The 22,815-nt window shown below is 45.7% G+C and overlaps 1 protein-coding gene across 2 annotated transcripts; it reads left to right on the top strand.

Moving 5' to 3' along the window:
• Window positions 1–212: 212 nt before the first annotated feature.
• On the top strand, window positions 213–3,476 carry LOC120969586 (11-beta-hydroxysteroid dehydrogenase A-like). 2 transcript variants are annotated; one of them, XR_012188541.1, is made up of 3 exons: window positions 213–334; window positions 1,188–2,595; window positions 2,927–3,476. XR_012188541.1 is itself a non-coding variant. In XM_073502955.1 (3 exons), the coding sequence occupies exons 1-3, from the start codon at window positions 1,992–1,994 to the stop codon at window positions 2,944–2,946; spliced, it is 225 nt and encodes a 74-aa protein (XP_073359056.1). In that variant the 5' UTR covers window positions 1,396–1,991; the 3' UTR covers window positions 2,947–3,463. The 2 variants fall into 2 exon arrangements, 1 of the variants encoding a protein (XP_073359056.1); XM_073502955.1 differs by lacking the exon at window positions 213–334 and having other exon boundaries at window positions 1,396–2,003; window positions 2,403–2,595; window positions 2,927–3,463.
• Window positions 3,477–22,815: the final 19,339 nt, after the last annotated feature.

Below are 22,815 nucleotides of genomic sequence, written 5' to 3'. Positions count from 1 at the left end.
TTAGTAACGACCCTTTAGTCCCGGTTCCAGAACCGGGACTAAAGGCCCTTATGAACCGGGGTAAAAGCCCCTTTTCCTACTAGCGGTTGTGTTAACGCTTCCGCTTTCGGTCTACGAGGGTACGTGGACAACACTCTCCCCTCTCGTTGCTATGCATCACCATGATCTTGCGTGTGCGTAGGAAATTTTTGAAATTACTACGTTCCCCAACAGGCGTCCCCTCCAACTCCAGCGCGGCGCCGGCGATTCTTCTCCGCCCTGATGAACAACGCGGTGCTCTTCGACCAGGCCACCTACGCAGATCACGCCCTCCGTCCTCTCCGAGCGCCTCAGGGTAACGCACTCGCTCCCTCCCTCCGCCAGATCTATTCTTCTTTCTTGCTTGCTTCCTTCCCGTGAGAACCGAAATCTCGGGATGGTAGGTCATGTCTGTGATGCATCATGGCTCCTGGTGAAGTGTTTTACTGTGATGATGCCCTGTTTTGGGGTCAGTCAGTAGCACTATGTACAGGTGCAAGAACACACCCATGCGCTCTAAGCCTCTCTAGATAGGGCGTATATTATTGTGTTCCGAATTGATTGGATGCTGGATTCGGCTGCTGCATCTTTGTTGATAGTTTCTGTGTAGATTTTTCTTGGTGTGCCAGATAGTTATAGCTAGGCTGCAGTTGATTTGATATGACCATGCGGTGATCATTTGTCTGTTGTCACAGATATTTCATAGTCTGATTTGGACATTTATTGCACGTGATTCAACATCACCATTGATTTGTATTGTTTCACAGAGTTAATGTGGCTTGACAATGCTGCTGAACACTAAATTAACATGTCCCTGCATCTTACTGTCAACAATTTGTACATCACTTGCCTTGGTGATGTAGTTTTACTTGCTGTGTATGCTTGCTTAGCTGTTCACCGGGCCGCTCTATTGTATCGTTTGAGTGCGCCAATTAGTTCGGCCAGCCTCTATGATTTATTCTGATAGCTTCTGGTTGTTATATGTTTTGGTTATTCATGCACATTTGGGTCTTAATTCCTGCCTATTTTCTCTGAAAAAACTAAGACATGTTTGAGCTGACAACTTCCAGCGGATGTTTATTATACTATTGAGTTGAATTCATGTACTGCTATAGTCTAGATACATGATGCAAAGTATGTTGTATTTACACACTTACATCCAACTGCAGTAGCAGCATGGGCGAGTTGAGGTGGGGGACAGAGAGGCTGTGTCGTGCGGGTTCTGTTCATGGTATAGCAGCACACTTTCCAGCGTCGATCTGAGCAAACGATGATGCAAGGCTACTCCCCTTGTACTGCATGTCTTCATCGACTTGAATCTTTGACAGGGAGATATTTAAAGCCTTCACTTGTTCATTGTATCATCTGCTAATTACTTTTTCTATTATTTTCATGCAAAGCACGTAATGGTTTGGAGTAGTTGATCATGGCCTGATGGAACATTCATGTTGTTAGCATTTCTATATCTACACTATTACAGCAGCTTGTTGATCAAGCGCTTCTTTCTATCTAAATGTGTGCACAGAAGTTCAGTTACCTTCTAAAAAATTATTGGCGCACTATCTATCTATATATATACACTATCTATATATATATACACTATTACAACAGCTTGTTGATCAAGCGCTTCTTTCTATCTATATATATACACTATCTAAATTGTTTGCAATGACATTATGCACATGAGGCAGGACTATACAAGTGAATTGTCACAGTAAGGTCCTTCCATGGATTTCAGTGGCTCCTTGAGTTGTAAGATGCAACTCCAACATTGAATATATTTTGAATGTTTCCAAAGATACTCTCTGTTACGTTTACTTCAATATATACATGCATGTTACTGATAGAAGCTGGCTGCAGGAATCCGTACACATATATACTCTCTTGTACTGTACATTGCTAGATCACTCACTAGGCATTATGTAATACTACTAGGAGATATGGGTGAGGGACTAAAAGGATGATACGCTTCCATGAATTTATTTGTAAGAAGTTTTTCTTGGCTGTGTACAAATCAGCCCAAATGAATTTATGTTATTTTTACTTCCAGAGTTGTAGTGCACTTATACTGTCATCACATTGCGTGTTCTTGCTGCATATACCTCTCTATTTGCTTAGGCAGACAACTACTTATGTAATATGCAAACAAGAGCAACAGAGCTAGTGATGCTAATTCTACCTCTTGTTACAGAATCAGAATTCCTCTTGTTGCATAGGACAACTCCGTTTCCTCTTGTTACAGAATCAGAATTCCTCTGCTTCTTATGCTACTCTGCTAGAACTCTGCTTTTCTACTTTTCATATTGAATATACATGTTCTAAACATTATACAGTACTTTCGTTGTTAACTCCAAACAACTTGGGATCTTCTCTTCTGCATGCAGCAACTGGCTTACCAGTACGCCGCCAAGGGGGCATGCCTTGCCCTGGTAGCAAGGAAGGAGTGGAGCCTGTGGCAGGTCGCCGACCGCGCCTTCGAGCTCGGCGCGCCGGATGTGATCATTCTCCCCGGGGACGTCGCAGACCCCGACGACTACAACCGATTTGTTCAGGCCACAATCGACCACTACGGCCAATGTAAGTCAGCCCCTCTCCGTTACAACTAACCTAGTTTAACATATTTCTTCCACAAGCAGTCATTTATTTGGGTGTAAGATAGTTGACATTTACACTTGTATATGTTTATCAGAATATTGATACTTTGCATGCTATGAGTAAAATGCTCTATTTTCTTTCGTCACCTTTCTTGTATGAATGATTATCTCATTTTAACTTGCTGGAGAATGAAAGCATTGTACTAGCTGAATTTGTCTTATCATTCTAAAGAACTTGTTTGTTTTTTGATTGGTTTGTTCACAATATATTGGCCCCAAATTTTTTGATTCTTCTCTTCTGGTTCATGTAACAGGGCGACCGTGGAAGGCATGATGATAGTTCATATTGTCATTCTGTTAGTCCAGTGTAATGAAGGTCATGGCCTAGTCAACTATGGTCGCCCATTGAGTCGTGCATATGTTTCATATGATTGGAGCAGGGGCCCAATTTGTGCCGATTGTCACTGCATATGTTTAACAGTGATTCTACTTGTATATGTGTTATTACACTAGTAGAATTTGTACCTGTGCGATGACTGGAGCAGGATCCCAATATTTGTAGAGATTGTAACATTGATTGTCACTGTATACAGATTGATTCTGGTTACTGTTACTTGAAGTATTTCTTATGTTTTATGTCTGTGTTGATTTAAATATTGATTATTTATTTACAGTCAAATCAAAATCAGAAGAAAAAGGCATTGACAAAAGGGGCCCACTTACTAGAACTTGACCACTGAGACCCATCTAAATAGAGGATTTTTTTGAAAAAAGAAAAATAAAACTGTCTAGCCGAAAAGGCCATGGCCCAAAAATGAGAAGGCATAATTCCTGGGCTTGGCCCATATACCTGACCAAAATTAATATGAGAAAAAAAATAGGCTGAATTGTTGGGCTCGGCCCATGTAAAACACCGAATCGGACTGGGCTGATTCTTGTGCCACATCAGCTTGCCACGCTGGATGCCTACGTGGTCTGGCGAGGTTGCTAGTGACCAAAATTTTGGTCGAAGAACCAACGACCTTTTATAGAAGGTCGTTAATTTCAGTTTACGACCGCCAGCTTTTGACCTTCTGTTTTTGGTCAAAAAAAGGTCACAAATGAAAAACTATGTCCTTTCAGCGACCAATAGTGAGGGTCACAAGTTGACATATTTCTTGTAGTGCCCAGCCTTAGGACCGGTACTAATAGAAAAAAGAATGAACTGGAAAACTTTAATGAAACTCTAATAGTTAAAGGAATCAACTGAAAAGCTTTTATAAACCTCTAGTATTATTGAAACTATATTTATATAAAATTTATGCAACTAAACTTATCAAAGTATTTTCTATTCAAGACATTAAAAGCAAAAAGAATTTCTATACAATAAATAAAAAAAGCAAAAAAGAAAATAAAATAAATAAGTAGAAACAAAATAAACTTTAATAAATAAGTAGAAACAAAATAAAATAAAATAAACTTTAATAAAATAAATAAGTAGAAACAAAATAAACTTTAATAAAATAAATAAGTAGAAACAAAATAAAATAAACTTTAATATAATAAAATAAATAAACTTTAATAAAATAAATAGAAATAGCAACCGTAAATATTTTGTTGTAAGTAGAAACAAAATTAAAAAATAAAGCAACAAAGAAAAAAAACAGGAAAAAATAAAAAAAAGGCCACCTACTGGGCCAACACGGCCTGAATACGACTAGAAACCCACCCATGGTCCAGGATTCAGGCCCGCAGAAGGCCCAGTAGGCCCACAGGCAGATACAATGTGTTTAGGCCCGTAAGCCTGGAGTTCAGAGGAGTTCGAAAGGGGAGGCACAGCTGCGCTTATAAACTGGTGCGGAAGCCCCTCAGCTAGCGAGGTGGGACTAAACATCCACCGCGGCTGTGCCACGCACAGGCTATTGGTCCCGGTTGGTGGCGCGAACCGGGACCAAAGGTGAGCATTGGTCCCGGTTCGCGCCACCAACTGGGACCAAAGGTTTCTGCTTCGCGCCCTTTGGGCTGCTGAAAAGAGACCTTTGGTCCCAATTGGTGGCACCAACCGGGACTAAAGGGGGAATTTAGTCCCGGTTGGTGCCACCAACCGGGACTAAAGGCTTTCTATATAAGATGACAATTAGGAAATTTTCACTTCTCATCTCGCAGTTTCCCCCGACGACGTCGGCGACATCGACGCCGCCAGGCTGCCCCGACGCCTCCCGCCGCCCCCGCCGTCGCCGTCGCCCGCGCCCGTCGTCGCCATCGCCGTCGCCCACGCCCTCGCCGTCACCCGCCGTTGCCGTCGCCGTCGCTCGCACCCTCGCCCGACGCCGTCGCCGCTCGCCGCCCCTGGCCCGACGCGCGTCGCGCCGTCGCCCTGCCCCGCCCCCTTCATCGTTGTCGCCCCTGCCCTGAGCGCGCGCCACCTGCCCCGTCGACGCCATTCCGTCGCCGTCCTCGCCGCCGACCCCGCGCCACTGCCCCTCCTCACCTTAGTCCGGCCGGCGCCCTCCCTCTCCTTGTTTTTTTTCATATATATGATTATATATGTGCTTGTTTTTTTCATATATATGCTTGTTTTTTTTCATATATATGATGATATATATGCTTGTTATCATAATTGTTTTTGTTCATATATATGATGATTTTTTTATAGAATATGATGTTTATTTTGTTCATAGATGATTATATATATGATGTATGCATGGATGTGGATGGAATATGATGTTTTTTTCATAGAATATGATGTTTTTTTATTCATAGATTTTTTTTATTCATGAGAGAGGCGGGGACGTCGAGGAAGTTGTACTGTTTAGGGTTAGGGTCGTCGAGGAAGAAGGAAAATAAGGAAAAAGAAGAAAAGAGGAAGAAGGAGAAGAAGAAGGAGAAGAAGAGGAGAAAAAAATAAGAAGAGGAAGTAGAAGAAAAAAAGGAGAAGAAGAAGGAATAGGGGAGAAGAAGAAAAAATAGAAATTTTTTCTATTTTTTCTTCTTCTCCTCTTTTTTTTCTTCTATTTTTTCTTCTTCGTGTTCTCCTCTTTTTTTTCTTCTTCTTCTTCTTTTTATCGGGAACGAGGGTCTCCAGGATCGCTGAGGTGTCAAGGGTCGGGAACTAGAGTAGAGGGTCGAGGGTCACCGAGGGGTCGAGGGTCGTCGAGACCGGTCGAGGGTCGTCGAGACCGGTCGAGGGTCGAGGGTTTGAGGTTCCAGGGTTGGACGGTTCTAGGGTTGAGGGTTCGAGGGTTCGTGGGTCAATGGTTCAAGGGTCGAGGGGTCGAGGGTTTGAGGGTCGTCGAGGGGCCTAGGGGTCGAGGGGTCAAGGGTCGAGGGTCGAGGGTTTGAGGGTCGAGGGTTCGACGGTACTAGGGTTGAGGGTTCGAGGGTTCGAGGGTCAATGGTTCGAGGGTCGAGGGGTTGAGGGGTCGAGGGTTCGAGGGTCGTCGAGGGGCCGAGGGGTCGAGGGGTCAAGGGTCGAGGGTTCGAGGGTCGAGTGTTCGAGGGTTCTAGGGTCGAGGGTTCGAGGGTTCGACGGTCGAGGGGTCGAGGGTCGAGGGTACGAGGGTCGTCGAGGGCCGAGGGGCCGAGGGGTCGAGGGTCGAGGGTTCGTGGGACGAGGGTTCGAGGGTTCGAGGGTCGAGGGGTCAAGGATCGAGGGTTTGAGGGTCGTCGAGGGGCATGATGGTACGAATTTCAGCGAAGGCCTTCCAAATGTCCCGGATAGGATAATTCGTCTTTTTGTACGAATTTATGCAAAGTCCTTCCAAATAGCGATTTTTGGATGGCCTTTGCTGAAATTCGTACAACAAGACAGATTATCATATTCGGGACTCCGTTCCAGAACAACTTTGGAGAACTTTGTACCACCATCCACCTGTTACTTTCGCCTAATGATGAAGACATGGTCTTGTTGAATCCTTTGACACTAGACAATTTTATGCACATCCAGAATAGCGCCATTTTGTTAAATCCCTTATCGGTCTGAACGTCGGACAATCACGAGCGAGGCGGTCCGGCCCAAACCCTAGAAGCGTTGCCGAGGCCACCCAAATTTACCAAGTTAAAAGAGCGTTGTCGTCGAGGCCACCCTGAACAGTTGAAGCGTTGCCGAGGCCACCCCGAACACTTGAAGCGTTGCCGAGGCCACCCCAAACCCTACAGAAGCGTCGAGGCCACTAATATGATTCCTTGTTGTGATTAGCTAGCTAGGTCTACGTTTGCCACTAATATATCCATCTGTCATTTTTGTATAATAATTGCCATGTCGTAACATTTGCAGAAACTATGGAGCACGGCCGAGAGGAGGAAGCAGAACAGGTGTTGGGGAACATAACCGCAGCCGGAGCTGATGTCTTGTCGTATCTCAACGACACTGATGCTCTGGAAGGAGAGGGTGAAGAAGCAGGCTACGGTGATCCTACAATGGAGGAGGAAGGACATGATTATGATGGCTCCGGTGACCGAATACCGGTGGAAGAAGGACACCGTGATGACGGCTCCGGTGACCGAATGGAGTCCGGCCAGGTATATATATATTAATTAAGCATGCGCTGACTATAGCTAATTAATTGATGCATTAATTGTTTTGGTATGTACACATATTAACTCTCTTCCCTCCGGATCGAGCCAAACTTCGGTAACGAGACGAGGCCCGAAGAAAATGTTGCGCCAGGATGAAAGGTTCACGATCACAGCAATCGCGCGCGATGGCCAACCGATTGAACCCATCTGGACCAAGGAAGCATTTTCTGCTCAGTGCGGGGTTCTTGTTAGGGACATGATCCCGATCAGCACCCACCAATGGTATAAGCCTAAGAATGAAGACCCTCAGGTGTCTTATGTCAACGATAGGCAGAAAGATGATCTTTGGACCGAGCTGAAGGCAAATTTCACCCTACCGCCAGAGGAGGATCTGGAGATGCCAGTTATAGAGCCATTGGTCAACGCTCATGCTCTTAAGAAGATGGCGGATCTATTCAGGAGGTGGAAGAATGAGCTGAAAACAACGTTTGTCGACAAAGACAATACTCCAGAATTCACCGGCCGGTTTGAGAAGATCAGAGATTACTGGGACGCATTTGTGGCCCAGAAGACATCGGACAAGAGTAAGAAGATGTCAGCGACAAACAAGAAAAATGCTGCGAAGAAGGAGCATCACCATCGCACGGGGTCAGGTGGCTACCTCAAAGCCCGACCGTTGTGGGAGAAGGCTGAGAATGATCTGCTTGATAAAGGGGTCGAACCAGAGACGTTGAACTGTCCAGACCGTTCAAGGACATGGTTCTTCGGGATTGGGGAACCTTGGACCCTGAAACAGGTAAGTGCGTTTGGACGAACGAGCAACTGCGAATACCCGTCACGAAGCTTCAGGAGTATATCGCCGCAGCGCAGCAAGGGACGTTCGTTCCCGACAGAGAATCCAGAGCACCCTGGGCGGACACGAGGCGCGCCAGGCTCCGTTTCGTGGAAGGCTGGGTTTCCCGACGCAGGCGGTTAAAAAGGCCGGGAGAGGAAGAGGAAAGTGGAGCAGACCCAACTGCAGGCGCTGCACGCAAGGGTACAAGCGCTAGAGGAAAGAGATGCTGTTCACAGCAAGCGACCTGCCGAAGCTGCCCCCGATGCTACCCCGACATCTCAGCGGAGAAGCAGCGTGGCTTCCACCGAGCTGCTTCCGGAGCCTATCTTCACAGCTCCTGCTAGCTACCCCCTGGATGCTACCACGGAGTCTCAAGATTGCCACCTTATGACGCAATGGCAGAACTTCAAAGTCAAGGCGGTTGTCGGCTCTGTTGCACCTCCTGAACCCGACGCAACTTTTCACTATCGTCCGATTCCAGAAGGATATGCTGCTGTGATGGTGGATGAAATAATGGAGGGATTTGAGGGGCTCGAGCTTGACCACCCTACCGGTGAAGGGGAGACTCGACTGGGTAGTGCTCTGAAGACTCCATGTCTATGGCGAAAGGAGCTCATCAACCTTCCGAACTGGACGCCTCCGCCTACTCCTCCTCCTCCGGCGAGTAAGGGCACTCCGCCTCCTCCTCCGCCTCCTCCTCCGGCGAGTGATCAGGCCACTCCGCCTTCTTCTCTGCCTGCGCCGGTGTGTCCGAGCAGCCCGCCTCCTCCTCCGCCTCGTAAGCAAGGGCGGAAGAGAGCCGCCGCCGCTCCGGCTGCTTCGGCACGTCGTAGCACTCCGCCTCCATCTCTGCTCGTAAGAAACGAAAGAAGACAGCCGCAGCCGCTCCGGCTGCTCCGGCGTCTAGCAGTACAGCCAGAGGCAGGAGGCAATACATATTCAGTACATCTCTCAAGCCTCTAGAGAAGTTACCATACGAGAGGACCGACGAGGAAAACGCGAAGATCACTAAAGCCGAAGTGAAGGACTTTTTTGCAAAGAAAAATCCACCTCCGGAGGAGAAGATAGATCCGGTGAAAGCAAAGCGTACTATCCATGCCCTGAGGAAACGACCACCGTCTCCGCCGCAAACCAACTATGAGCGCATTATTAAAAGGAAATATAAGGAAGCGGTGTGGTCGGGAAGTACTTGCAGTGATCGAAGGTTAGCAGAACGAAGAAGTGGGAAAAACATTCCCCAGCTCGGCGAACAAGCGAACCAATCGTGCCCCCCGCTCAAGGTGTCTAGCGATATCGTCGCTAATCATCTGGGGATCTTGCCCGGTACCAATCTTGCAGATTACATGCACGACGACGATGCACATTTTGATATAATGGAGGTGGACGAATTCAGATACCATTACGGGAAGCCTCTCGTCAAAGATGGAAGTCCACCTCTAACAACGATGATGCGAAGATTCCATGATAGGTACATGAAAACCTGCAGAGAGTCTGGGAAGGATACTTTGACGCTGTGAGTTAAAGAGGAGCACGACCTCGTTGGAATTGATCTGTTGTCTGTTTCATTTGAGGAGTTCTTCCAGTTTTTCAATCAAAAGGCCCTCGATTAATTAACGGTCACATGCTACTGTCTGTAAGTACTACTTCTGTCATTAAGTCTCTATATATAGCTCAACTCTTTCATTGCTTCTATATATAATTATCCTCACTATATTATGCAGATTGAAGATCGTCGAATGCAAGAAAAGCAGAAATCTATGATATTGGGTTCATTAACACAAATCTCATAGATGAATTTATGGTTACACTTCATGCCAAAGAAACCGAGGCCAACTCGCTACGATCATTGGTAATACATCAAAACAAAGATACAATACTCTTTCCTTACAACTTCAAGTGAGTGTTACTGTCTTGTGCATATTCGGTTTCCCTTAATTATTACTCGAGGTTATAATAATGTAATTGATGAGTTATGCATCGGTGCGCAGGTTCCACTATATTCTCCTAGAGATTAAGCTTGACCAGGGACTAGTAATTAACCGTCTTAGACTCGAGACGAAAAGATCCCGAGGACTATGCGGACATGACTAAAATGCTCGACAAGTAAGTTCAATTGATCATTATCCACCATATCGCCAACTTTCTTCATTTCCTAATATCAAGTAATTGTTTTCTTTGTCTCGCAGGGTTTGGAAAGTATTCACCGCACAAGTTCCGGGACTGCCACGGGATCTGCGATGGAAATACCCGAAAGTAAGTACTACTAGCTAGCTAGTTCCGCGCATCTCCCGTTGATTCTAGCTACTTTCATCAATGCCATTTATAATCCTTCATTATCAGTTTGATTGACCTCTATTTCTCGTAAAGTGCTTGTGGCAGGAACCCGGGAATGATTACTGTGGATACTACGTGTGCGAGTTCATCTACAACGCGACGACCAAGAATAGGCAGGGCAACTCTAAACGACAATATGAAGTGCGCAAGCAAAGATATTCACAATTTTATTTTAATACCATCATATCTGTTGAGTTTCATTCATATATATGTATTGACCCCCTTCTTTAAATTAGATGTGGCAGATGCGGAATGAACTCCTACCACAAGATCACATGTGAGTAAAATTCAAGAGGAATTGGTGGGATACTTCCTTGACCACGTCATCAATAAAGCCGGAGAATACCATGTGGAACTTCAGTTCAGATGTTAGGGTATTGTAAGAGATCTTACTTGTATATATATATGTAGCCAGTAGTATCGGATAGATATACGAAAACTTGTTGTTCGACCAATCTCTCGGAGAAGGAGAGGTCGATCACTTCTCTCTGTATATGTTCATGACGATCTTCTGTACTTAATGGTTTCCTTCATTTGCTTACTAGCTAGCGTGTTGAGACCTCTCTATACGTATAGTACGTAGCGTTGACCAATCACGGAGATAAGAGAGGACACTTCTCTCTATTAGCTAGCTAACACAAAGTATGAAACCCATAAATTAACCCTACAAAACCCCCCAAAACTCCCAAACCCCTCTTTCATAAAAAAAACAAAAACCCTAGCCCCTGAACTGCTGACGCGTGTACGCTTATTGGTCCCGGTTGGTGCTACCAACCAAGACAAAAGGCCCCCCTACCTGGGCAAGCCGCAGCGGCCACGTGGAGCCCCATCTGTCCCGGTTGGTATAAGAACCGGGACTAAAGGTATTGGGCTTTAGTACCGACCCTTTAGTCCCGGTTCCCAAACCGGGACAAATGGGCCTTATAAACCAGGAGAAATGGGACTTTTTCTACTAGTGGTACGTGAATTTATCAGTCACCGAACTAAAATACTTCTCCACAATCTCGGCTTCCTCGAGCTTCGCACCAAGCGCGCGGATCTCTCCCACCAAAGTAGTCAGATACATGGCATAGTCGTTCACCGATTCAGTTTCCTCCATCTGCAACTTGCGAAATTGGCACTTCAGCACCTGTGCCCGAGCCTTCGTGACGTGATCTTCTCCAATCCTCATATCTTTGAGTGCGTTTCACACCTCTATTGCCGTCTCGAACTCCGCCAGACTGGACTATGGCGGCCATGGCACCTTCGTCGCACTCCTTGTCGACATCGTCGTCCGTGATGGCCTCCCACACTTGAAGGGTTCCGAGAATAATCTTCATCTTGACCGCCCACACGCCGTATATAGTTGGCATCGGTGAGCATCGGGTACTGGATGGGGATGGTGCGATGCGCCTGCATGTTGGCGCCGCCCGTTCCGCCACCACTGGTCGCTCACTCGCCGCCTTTCTTCACCTTGTCGCCGGACTTCACCGACTCAGCATCGCTGTCCCCCATCGTAGATCGTAGATCGTCGAAACTCTGATACCAATTCTTGGTTTATAGCGCTATATCAATTCACCAGAAAAACTGTGCACACGCAGTGCAAAGCTGGCTAGACAAGTACACAGGCAAGCTGCGCCTAGCCTTGTCACGTAGGCGTACGTACGTGTACGCGAACTTTGCTTCTGGCTCGGCTTGCACTAGCGCCAACCGGATTGAAATGATCTGGATGTAACAACTCAGCGGAACTCATGTAAATCTAGCGAACGTGGAAGGAAAACTGATCGGAAGATTTTTGTGATAGCTACAGGGGCTTGTCGCTCCTGGTTCTTTTCTCTTTATTGCGCTTTTTCATTTCCTTGTGTTTACAAGGGGCCTTTACATGGCTATATGTAACAGCCAGGACGTAGTACGAGCTACCCTACTCGGTTACAGCTTGGAGTAGGACTCGGACACTAGACGTCCGTGTTTAACTCTTACACATGCTGCGAAGTTTTAGATAGTAAGAAGAGCAGAGCATCTCCATTCTCCAAGGGAATAGATAATGCGTCGAGCCGTCGACTGAGGAATGGCAGACGAACTGAGATGGCTGCGTCGTGGAGATGGCAATTGCATCGCATTGTTATTAGTTCATTATTAATTATTATAATGAAAATTAAAAAGAAATATCCAACCTAATAGTTAATTACCGAAATGTCCTATAGCAAGTTTTTAAGGAATAAATACCAACCATTGGATCAATTATATACTACTCACTATTTGAGGTAGTATGATGTACCGTAAAAACTCTCTAGCACAATTAGTCTCTTTAGGATTATGCTCAAAAATAATATGTGGGAAAGACATGCAAGGTGATATATATCATCAAAAATTGTTGTCGATAGACCGAAAAATGACCTCCATTCTTTATTATCTCTATCATCTCGATGTCGTCGGAGTTCACCTCTATGCGGTTACCTCCGACTGTAGTTGCCAAAATGAGACCAGACCGTACGGCCAGTGCCTCGGCCATAAGAGCATATCCGCACCAATCGATTTCCCTGTTTCCTGTCGTGAAGCATCTGCCATCCGAGTGTCTGATGACAGCGCCATACGACCCCTTGATTATGTCTGGTGTCAAAAACCCTATCGACGTTTAGCTTCACATAATTACTCCTTGGTCTTTTCCATGCTCTTAGTTTTTGAAGATGCGAAAGTTGGCCTGAATTAAAACTTGTTTCCACCCGGCCCGAAGTGAGCGAGCGTACTGATTTGATCATGCCCTCAACCCATGACCTCACTACCGAACAATGTGTGCCATTCCCCGAGACTATTGCCTCACCGGCTCACCCTCCGTCCCACGCGCAGTCGCAACCACCGCCCCCACGCGCTCCACAAGCCACTCGCCGAGCGCCGCCCTAGATGACCGGAGTGATCGGCAGATGCCGCTAGGGCCTCCGGCGACCCACTCGGCTCCATAGATCCAGTGCCAACCGAGGTTCCTGCCCGCCGCTGCTCCAGAATCCCCCAGCAGCCATGCCATGCTATGTTGTGTGGGGCTAGGTCTTCCACCTTCTGCCAACTTGCATGGTTGCGTTGAGCGGCCTCTCGTGCTCGTACGCCGGTGATGTGATGTTGACTGCTGTTGCCACAAATTTCAGCGAGTCAACGGCGGATAGGCTAGTGTGATAACAGCAACAAACCTGCAGGCCTATAGACCATTCAACTTTCTCAGCGAATTGAGCTATGAGTCTGTTACAATTTTCCAACAAAATGGGCCACTCATACAAGAGAGAAGCTGTGTCACCGAACGCTTCACTTGCTGTCGGCTTGCTCGCAAGAAGCTGGCCATTGGATCCTGGCGATGGAGTTGATGAGTTGACGGCCGTGGAGGGCTAACGAGGAGGCCCAAAGGTTTCCCATATCGCAGGCATCTGACATCCTTTTCACTAGGTCCGGTTGTGATGTGCTGGTAACAGTAATTAGCAGGGGCGTGGCGGATCAAAACAGAACATGGTGGTCGAGCCTTTGAGTGGATCAGGTGATAGTAGCGTCAAAACAATGGCAATAATTTACAATGTTCAACAACATACTAGGTACTCCCGATATCATGGAGTACTCTCGGTACCCCCAAATATGACAAAAACCACTCTAAATGTGATGACAAGATTCAAAAAAAAGTTTCATGATATATGCCCAATTGTATGGGAATACCGACCGTAATCAACGCCCATGATCACTCGATACTTTCTAGAAAATCTCAGTGCACAATTCTTATTGTCTATGTTTAGACTAATGCAAGCTCAAATATTTTTCAAACAATGAACATAGGAGAAATGCACATCTCATTATAAAAAGTGATTGGTCCAGTTTATTACGAAAAAGGGTTTCCCCCGCTTTATATTATAAGCAACCAACAACGCAACATCCGAGAGCACCGATACAAACACACGCCAACACGGCACTAAACACACACACCCAAGGCAAGATACAAAGGTGCCGGGCACCGACACACCACCCCAATGACTACTAAGCACACTACAAATGAGCAAAGAAAAACCGCTTTCAGCCGACGGAGACCACCACAAATGCGATCCACGGAGGAGGGCGAGACGGCCAATGTCGGAGGAGGGGCAATACGTCCTGCCGAGGCAAGAGCGGAGAATAGATGACCGCACAGTGCAAAGGACAACCGCTGAAACGTCAGAAGCATCTACGTGGTTTCTGGTTGCAATAAGGCGATATTAATTTGTGAACCATTTCAGAGAATACAAGCATCTATCTATCTACCTTGTCCTTTCGTGCTCATAAATAAACATAGAAACGCTTGCCATTCAGCACCCTCTATTAAGCCTCCCTTCCTTTCACGCCTTCCATCTTGCAGTCGCAGGAAGTGCTAGCTGCTTCTAGTTCTTCCCACATGCACCCCCAAACATATTGCACCTAGCACTAGCAGGCACCAACACACACATCTCATGCTCAACGTGCATACGATAAGAAAAGTTGAGTCGGCATGCGAGGTATAGGAACATCTAGATGCGCATCAGCATAGGGCAATTGAACTTCAGTTTTGTTTCCCACATGTCGTGTCTGTCCACAAGATCGACACGTTATTGAAAAGGTGTAGGTGGCTGAGCCCAGGTACAGATCACCCGTTTATTTTGATTTTTTTGAGGGGACAGATCACCCGTTTATATCAGCCCTGGCAAGCCATCGTGATGTATGTCCTGGTCAGAGGGGTGCAGGAGCATTAGAGGCCAGTCCACTTTAACAGTGGGTTTGACTCAGCAGATTCACCAAGCGCTAGGTAGGTTGTGGGAACCTATAGAAGCTGCACTTTTTTTTCAAAATGGCAGAAGCTCCATTCCCGGGGTTACTGCACGCATGTGACATGTGGTCTCATCTCAATGTAGGAGTCTAGGAGAAGCTGAGCGGTGTTCCTTGTGTCTGTTCGCGATTCCTGTCATTGCTGCTTGCTCGGCTGCTTCTCGTAGACCGTCAAACATCTTCTTCCGGTAGACTAAAGTCGGCACTGAAGCGAAAATTCTGAATGTATGTTTTTTTCAGAGTTTTCTAAAGCTGAAAAGTTTAAATTATGAAAATTTGAAAATTACAGCCTCCGTGGAGCTCGGTCACCATAACGTCCTACTCGAAGTGAAGCTCCTATCTATGAATAAATAGTTGGTAACTGGTCAGTTGATCTAAATAATGCAGCTAAAGTTATTAATCAACAATGTTTAGTAAAAGTTTTACGGTAAAATCAGGGATGCATGGAGATACAAGAAGCAGAAAACTAATTCTTACTTACCAAATATTTGAGATATAATATTCATCCCTGTGAACAAGGATTTTATGATCATTAACGCTATCCCCGAGTGTAGAGGGGTTGGATACCTCCCACGCCTAACCATTGCCGCCAGAACCGCTCTTAAGCCACCCCATAGGTGCTCCCGTCTGGTGCAACATGCGCTTCCATGTTGGATCCGTGCCGACCATGCGGCACAGGCTGACATGCCTCATCCAACTGCCTCCTATACCATCACTCCCATGCCTCAAGAACGCAACAGTTTGAAGGAATGGGAAAGCAGCAGGGAGGAGGATAAGCCGATGTTCATTTGAATTCTAGCTCGACAACTAGGATAGCGTTGACGACATTTATACTTGAGCTTAGTTTAAATCCGTTTCACTCCTTGTGTTTTCCTTCTCTTATCTCCCTTTGTGGTGCTAACTTTGTTCTGTAGTTCAGCTTGCAATGCCATGACTCCTGGAAGTTGAATTGGAGAATTAAGGAACTAATGATGCCATATACTAGAGATTGCTCAGTTTCGTGACTTTTCTCCATATATTTAAGAACCCTCACCACAAGAACTGAGCTATTTGGATCCTGCAAAGATTGCCAAATCAACAATATATTATCTTTTTCTGAAACATAATTTTTTTGAATTTTATTTCTTTAAGGTATCGTTTCTTAAAAAGAATCAAACCTCCTCTTCCATGGAGAAAGAAATGCTTTTCCTCCTTTATCACATTCATGAAGTTGAATGGTGCCTCCTTGATTCCTCCTTCCAGCATTATATTCAGTTACAATGCCCTTGTCGTCAACTCTCATGATTGGTTGTATATGACCATAGCAACCATTCTCTTTCTACTTGGTCAATCCTGTTTTTTCCCTTGAGTCTCAAGATAGTTAGTATGTCATTTGCAAGCTACGTGCATAATTTTAACACATGTCTTCTATGTTTTGAACTGCCCAGGTGCCACTACACACTAAAAAGGAACATTAATACCAGGAAGTTAATCAAGCGAAATTGGAATTAAATTTATTGAATTCATGCTCCAGCTAACTCATCTAAAAGTCCCAACAATGTGAGAGGACCGGACATTATACTCCAACACACCTCCTCACGTCTATGCTTCTTTGGAGTTTTATGACGCGGGCGGCAGAAGCGGAGTAGGCCGCAAAATTTATTGCGTTTAATGGGTTTTGAACCTTAAATCTCTTGGTTGCAAGTTTACGCACCTAACATGTTCACCCATCAGTCCAAACTATGGAAGAGGACCAAACATTATACTCCAACATTCCCCCTCATGTCTAGGCTTAGTAATCCTTAGACATGGAAGTGATGTATGCCGCATAACCTTTTTTTAATACTGTGTTGGCAGGGTCTTGAACTCAAGACCTCTTGGCTCGGATACCATATTGAATTCATGCTCTAGCGAACTCATCCAAAAGTCTGAACTATGGGAGGGGGCCGGACATTACACTCCAACAAAATGTGTGACAGCTTCAATGACAAAATGGAAAAATATACTAGATTACCCAATGTGTACTATCTGACCGTAAATTCCACTATCTGATTTTGTACAATGTGCTCGTTCAATTGGCAATATCATTTATTACCTACTGGCAATGCTAGATAGAGCATGAAAAGTTTGTCAAAGTTAATCGAATGATATTGAGTCCATCACTAGTCTCAATATCAGTTCAAGGTCAATTTCTATACTGCATTGCAAATTCAGAGGACGTGCCCATACAGTTTCTTTTCTCCCACGGAAAATTCCATTATCTACATATACAATGTTTTTGTTCCCCTGGCAACTGCACATACTTTCCAAAGGCAATTTTAAATCCATTTGTACTATCCACAATTTCTAAAATAGGTACCTCAAAGACGAACTATGAAATGCTGCTGAAATATGTAACTTGTAAATATGCTACTCCTTCCATGTTGTATGGATTTTTGAAGAAATAGCAGATAGTATGGCAACGAAAATTTGTGCTTGCATTGTCCGAAATGCTTCTCATCTCACATATAGCAGGCTCGGTTTTGATGTTAGAATAGTGAAATCACAAGTAAAGAATCATTTTCAGCATTAGTGAACTCTGCAACATCTTGGCAAATAGAAAAAGCTCTGCAACATCACTCATTCAAAGCTTCAGGAGTTTGATCATAGAGCATTATATATTCTGTACTTCGGTATTTGATAGAAATTAGTTTTGTATACATTCCCTTCGTTTCGTAATATCTGTGGTCGGACCGTAAAGGGGAACAACAGTTATTTGGAACATCTGATGGTCAGATGGACGACATAAGCATGTAATGCCGCGCTAGGAGTTGACTCCAAGCTAGTATTGTTACCTTGTATCAAATTCTACCGACACATTTCTCTCGGAATGTGCATATATACTCACCAAATAGGAGCACATCCTTGGAGGAACCTATGCCACGAAAGAAAAGACAGACCATGGGCCATCGTTGGTTGTGTGGGCAGTGGGCATGAGAAGTATCAGGAAGTGCAAATGTGCATCAGCCAAGTGGGTGCGCAGACCTGAACTCCATGGTAGTACGAAGTTGTTGCGTACGTCTGCAGGATGGTAGCGAGGAACATGGAATATATATATATATATATATATATATATATATATATATATAGTTGTTGGCCGTTGGCTCTTCCTTGACCGACAAGTGTCCCGGGTTTTCTCTATGGCTCACTTTTCTTCTTTTACACGGTTCACTTATCCAAAAAGGGTTTGCCCCTGCTTTGTATTCCAAAGCAGCCAACACCATAGCCATCAGTTCCGCACTTCTCGCTTGTTCCTCTCCTTTTCCATAAGTTCGCCCCAGCTCTCCTTCCTCTCCCGCGTCTTCAGAAGTTGAGCCCAGCTCAGCATAGGACCGAGAATTGTTTCCTATTGGCCCTCCCAAATCAATAAACTCTAACAGCTAGAATCAGGCTGCGAATTGGCAACAACTGTACAATAAATTTCTCACAGCTTTTCTGAAACAAAAAATGGAACTGAAAATTGACTAGTTGTAAACATGACTAATTTACTGGGATTTTGGGAATTTGTACCTCTTGTTCCTCTCTTTCATCATTATAGTAAGATTTTCGGGATGTGAGAAATCATCTTTGCATCCTCCCCCGTGCAGCGGCGGACCTAACGTACAAGAGTTCCTCCCTTCGTGACCACGTCGCCCCCGCGGGCGACTGGCCACGTGTCGGCCTTCCCTTCCACCAGCCCCTCTCCTCTTTCTCCCCGCCGTCGTCGCTAGCGCCCGCGGCCGGCCTGGCCCCGGGGACGCTGGTGGTAGTGGACCTTCCCCTCCCGATGGCTCTCCGCCGTAGGGCGGAGCTGCACCGGGGGGGGGGGGGGGGGTGGTGCTCCTAGGCGGAGACGGTCTGGGTGGCCGTAGGTTTCCTCGGCGCGGTGCGGGCGAGTGGTTGGGCGACGACGTCGTCGTTGGTGACGGGGTGGTGCGGCGGCACGACCTGGCGATGGCCGTTCGGCCTAGATCTGGGCCCTGCAGGCCCCATCTGGGCCTAGGCGGGGCGCCGGCGGAGTGCGTCTGCAACGTGACATCCGGGAGGGTGGGGAGCGGTTCTGCGGCTGGGTGCTGGCGGCGCCGACGCCGGCCTGCTACGACGTGGCCGGCGGGCTTTGCGGGCCTGTTTCGTGCCTAGCCGGGCCAGGGGTGGCCTGGTATGCCCAGCTGCCGTGTCCGAACAGTGACCGCGGCGGTGCCGGTGGCGCGGGCCTCTCGGAAGATGGTGGTGGAGGTGGTTCCCTCCCGCTCGGCTTCATTGCTGCTGCTCCCGTCGCATGGCACTTCTCTCCGGTCTTCTTGGCCTCGTGTTGGTTTCGCAGTGGGACAGCATGGGTGGTGGCACAACCACAATGGCGCATGTTGTTGGGCAGTGGTTTGGCTGGTTGGCTCCGGTTGGGCGGTGGGGTTTGGAGTGTAGGAGAAATCCTTGCCGGTTCGTCCGGCTCTGATGCGGTGACACCGGCGGGTGCCACCAATCCTTCCTGGAGGGTGTCGGTGGTAGCCATCCCCCACTTCCCTCCGCATGCCAGGGGAAACCCTAGGACATGTCCGGGCAGCAGCGGCGTCGACATCGCATCCCTTCTTGGAGCTGCTGCTTCGTACACGGCGGATCGGAGCCTCGGGCTTTGGTGGTTTGTTTTCGGAGGCGCAGCGGTGGCGAGTCAATCGCGCTTTGTTGAGCTGCCTTTGTTGACATTTGTTTCTTCTTTTTATTTTGGGCATGATGTGCTGCTCACCCCAACAATACACGGTTCACTTTCGGTTTTCTGGTGTGTGTTTAGACTAGACTATACGTTTCTCATGTACTCTGGAAACTATACAGGTCCCACTCGACCGTGTTATCCTCTCGCCTCGATCTGGTGCAGCTGCGTCTCCTTCTCTTATTCCTCCTGCTGGTTCAGGTCCACCCCTGCCTACACATTAGAATCATCTAATCTCTCGTGGCCGTCGAGCGACGCCCCGCCTCTCCCCATGGCAGCAGAGGATCGCATGCCCTCGACCTCGCCCACTCCACGGCGCCTCCCCTAGCTGGCTATGGGAGCCAGTGGCCGTCGGCGTGGATTTCTTGGGATGAGTTGTGCAGCACCATGGCACCCTCGCACCCGACCTCACCATCACGCTCTCTCTGCCAATGCCTGTACCCTCCGTTAACCTTCGCCGATCTCGTCTACCTCGCCAACCTCAGCTTGGTCATCTCCCTAACTCCTCGGATGCAGCACCTTGCCTCGGCTGCCTCCACCTTGCCTACCGTCTACCACCTCCACTACATCGTGATTGCCGTATCCCTGTCTTTGACTCCGGTAACCTGTTCCTCCAATTCGGCCCCATGTAATTTTTTTCTCGTTGCGACCTACGGCCCTACTTCCTATGTGTTTTGCTACAAGTAATGTTTGGCCAGTTTCAGAGGCTGCAGGTTTTAGATTTTCTACGATATAAATTTAAATAGGATGATTTCCTACGAAAGAAGGCATGCAGCCGTGCACACATGTTGAATGTGATGCTTATCCCTTGTGGAATTATTACTAATAGTTTTTAGTTAGCATACATAGGTTACATGGCTAACATAATGGTTTTATCATCTTAAAAAGGTTGTCATTTGCGCCAATGGAAGTCCCTAAGAAAACGTTGGTAGTACTGCTTATGGTATTGGCAAACTGTGTGGTGATCATATTTGATTAATGCTCTACCTACTCAAAGGCTTTGCATTTATACGTTTGATTGGCAATTGCAGGCTTTGCTGAAAGACATAAGAACTCAAAAATAAATTCCATTTTTCTCATAACCTGTTTTAAAGCCATATGGTATTCATCTCTTTCAAATATCAAGTATGAGGTGAGGATATTCATTTATGTGCACACTCTGGCTTCTATTTGAGAAAGTTCAGGATTCCAGTCTACATGTTAGCTCACCTCCTACGTACAAAGAAGACTCGAATATATGCAGCTAATGGTTTTGCTTCGGTTGCATGTTTATAGCTCAAACTAAATAAACATGTATAGATTATTATTAGCTTATATATGTTGAGCCAGCTATTTACAGAGTTCTTTTTATTTTCTCATCCTTCTCATTTATTGCCCAGATCTTTAGAACGACCATTGTATGCTTCTATTTGTGTCTAATATCATTGTGTTTTTCTTATATTGATGTTCATGATAAAATCCCATCAGACTTTACTCTACTTGCAGTTAACATGCCAGTATGTAACCAACCCTTGCTTAGTTTTGTTTACTAATTCTTTTGAGAGTGATAAAATATTTCAGTGTAAAATCACAACTATTGATCTGGCACCCACAACTATTTAGATTACTTGTATCTTCGTAAATTTCTAGATGTAAGCTGTTTTGTTTTGCCTTTGTTTGACAATGATAAGAAAATAAGGAATCCTATGATACATGATAGACATATATGACGGCAGAATCCTGTGAGTTGCTTTCAAATTGGTCACTCAAATTGGAACTATACCATACATGATAGGCATTAACCATTGCGCTAAATATACTTCTTACCTTGCTCTATGTCATATGCTGACGCAATGGTTCGATGGGAGTCAGATTAGTTAGTATCTACATCCTGACTCCTAACCCGGTTTCAATCACACAATTTGTCACGCGGAAGGGACAGCAAAACACATGCTGCAACATAGAAATAAAGAAACATGTCACTTCTACTATGAGCCATGCAAGGTTGATGAAGGGCAATACTCGCATCTTTTCCACTGTTGACTAGGTAAGAACAAATTTGAGTCAAAACTAGAGACTTCTGGCGCATCAATTTTTCCCACTTCAGCTACTTCATTGATTTTTTTGTTTCGGAGGATTTGGTTGAATAAGGATTGGGATGAATATGCAAGCTTCCTTTCATTCCCGCATACAGCAAAGCAATCCTTTATAATATGTAACCGGAGAAGTTTTCACTACTTGGGGCAATACATAATGTATTAAAGGTATTGTTTACTGGGCCATCTGTTATAGTTCAAATGCATATAAGACTCGTGATCTCATCTTCTGAACACATAAATTCAAATGAAAGAAAGGTTCATGATCTGATGTTCTGAACATAGTGTCCTCTTCTGTACAAAGAGTTCATCATCGATGCTTACTATGCATGGTCTAAGGGAGCACGTAATGTTCTACTGACTGTTGTTGTGTTACTAATTGCCATATCAAGTGAATGCTAAAAATATAAGAAATAATTGGCATGTCAGATTTAGTTGATGTTACTTAATTGTTTTTGCCTTCAGCCCTCCTTTCTTTGCTACGCTGAGTAACTCTATTTTCTTCTGCAGAATAAATCGAATGTGTCTTCAGTATGCTAAGTCTGATGGAATTCACATGTTCATTGTGTTGTTGAAGGTGCATTATGAAAGAGGAATGAACGATAGATGGCATCTAGCTTATTGGCATCAATGATACTTTCAGGCATTCAACAGTTTGAACGAAGTGGAGAAGTAGAAGAGAGAAATCACTAGAGGGTAATATGTGCTGACGACTATCAAGTTAGATTCATATACTGAAACAAGATGCTTAGAAAATTAGCTATTAAATCTGGTTATTTTTACTTTATGACGTGTAGTCCAATGTTCGCTTCATTGTAGTCCTCTATTCATCTTTCTATGTATGCTAGTAATCTTCTCAGGCTACTTAATAAAACTAAAAACAAAAAGTAGACATGAGCAACCAACAAGTTAAGCTGCAATGTAGGCAACATGAGCTCATACCCAGGCGTGGCGTGCCGCGGCGCCTTCGGGCGG

This window comes from Aegilops tauschii, chromosome 7, assembly GCF_002575655.3.
Source record: "Aegilops tauschii subsp. strangulata cultivar AL8/78 chromosome 7, Aet v6.0, whole genome shotgun sequence".
Classification (NCBI taxonomy): Eukaryota; Viridiplantae; Streptophyta; class Magnoliopsida; order Poales; family Poaceae; genus Aegilops; species Aegilops tauschii.
This window is presented reverse-complemented; position numbering and strand designations above follow the sequence as displayed.

Bases quoted from the DNA above. Each gene is read 5' to 3' on its own strand.
- LOC120969586 (XM_073502955.1), top strand. The intron at 2,596-2,926 runs GTAAGTCAGCCC...TTCATGTAACAG, and splicing joins AATCGACCACTACGGCCAAT to GGCGACCGTGGAAGGCATGA.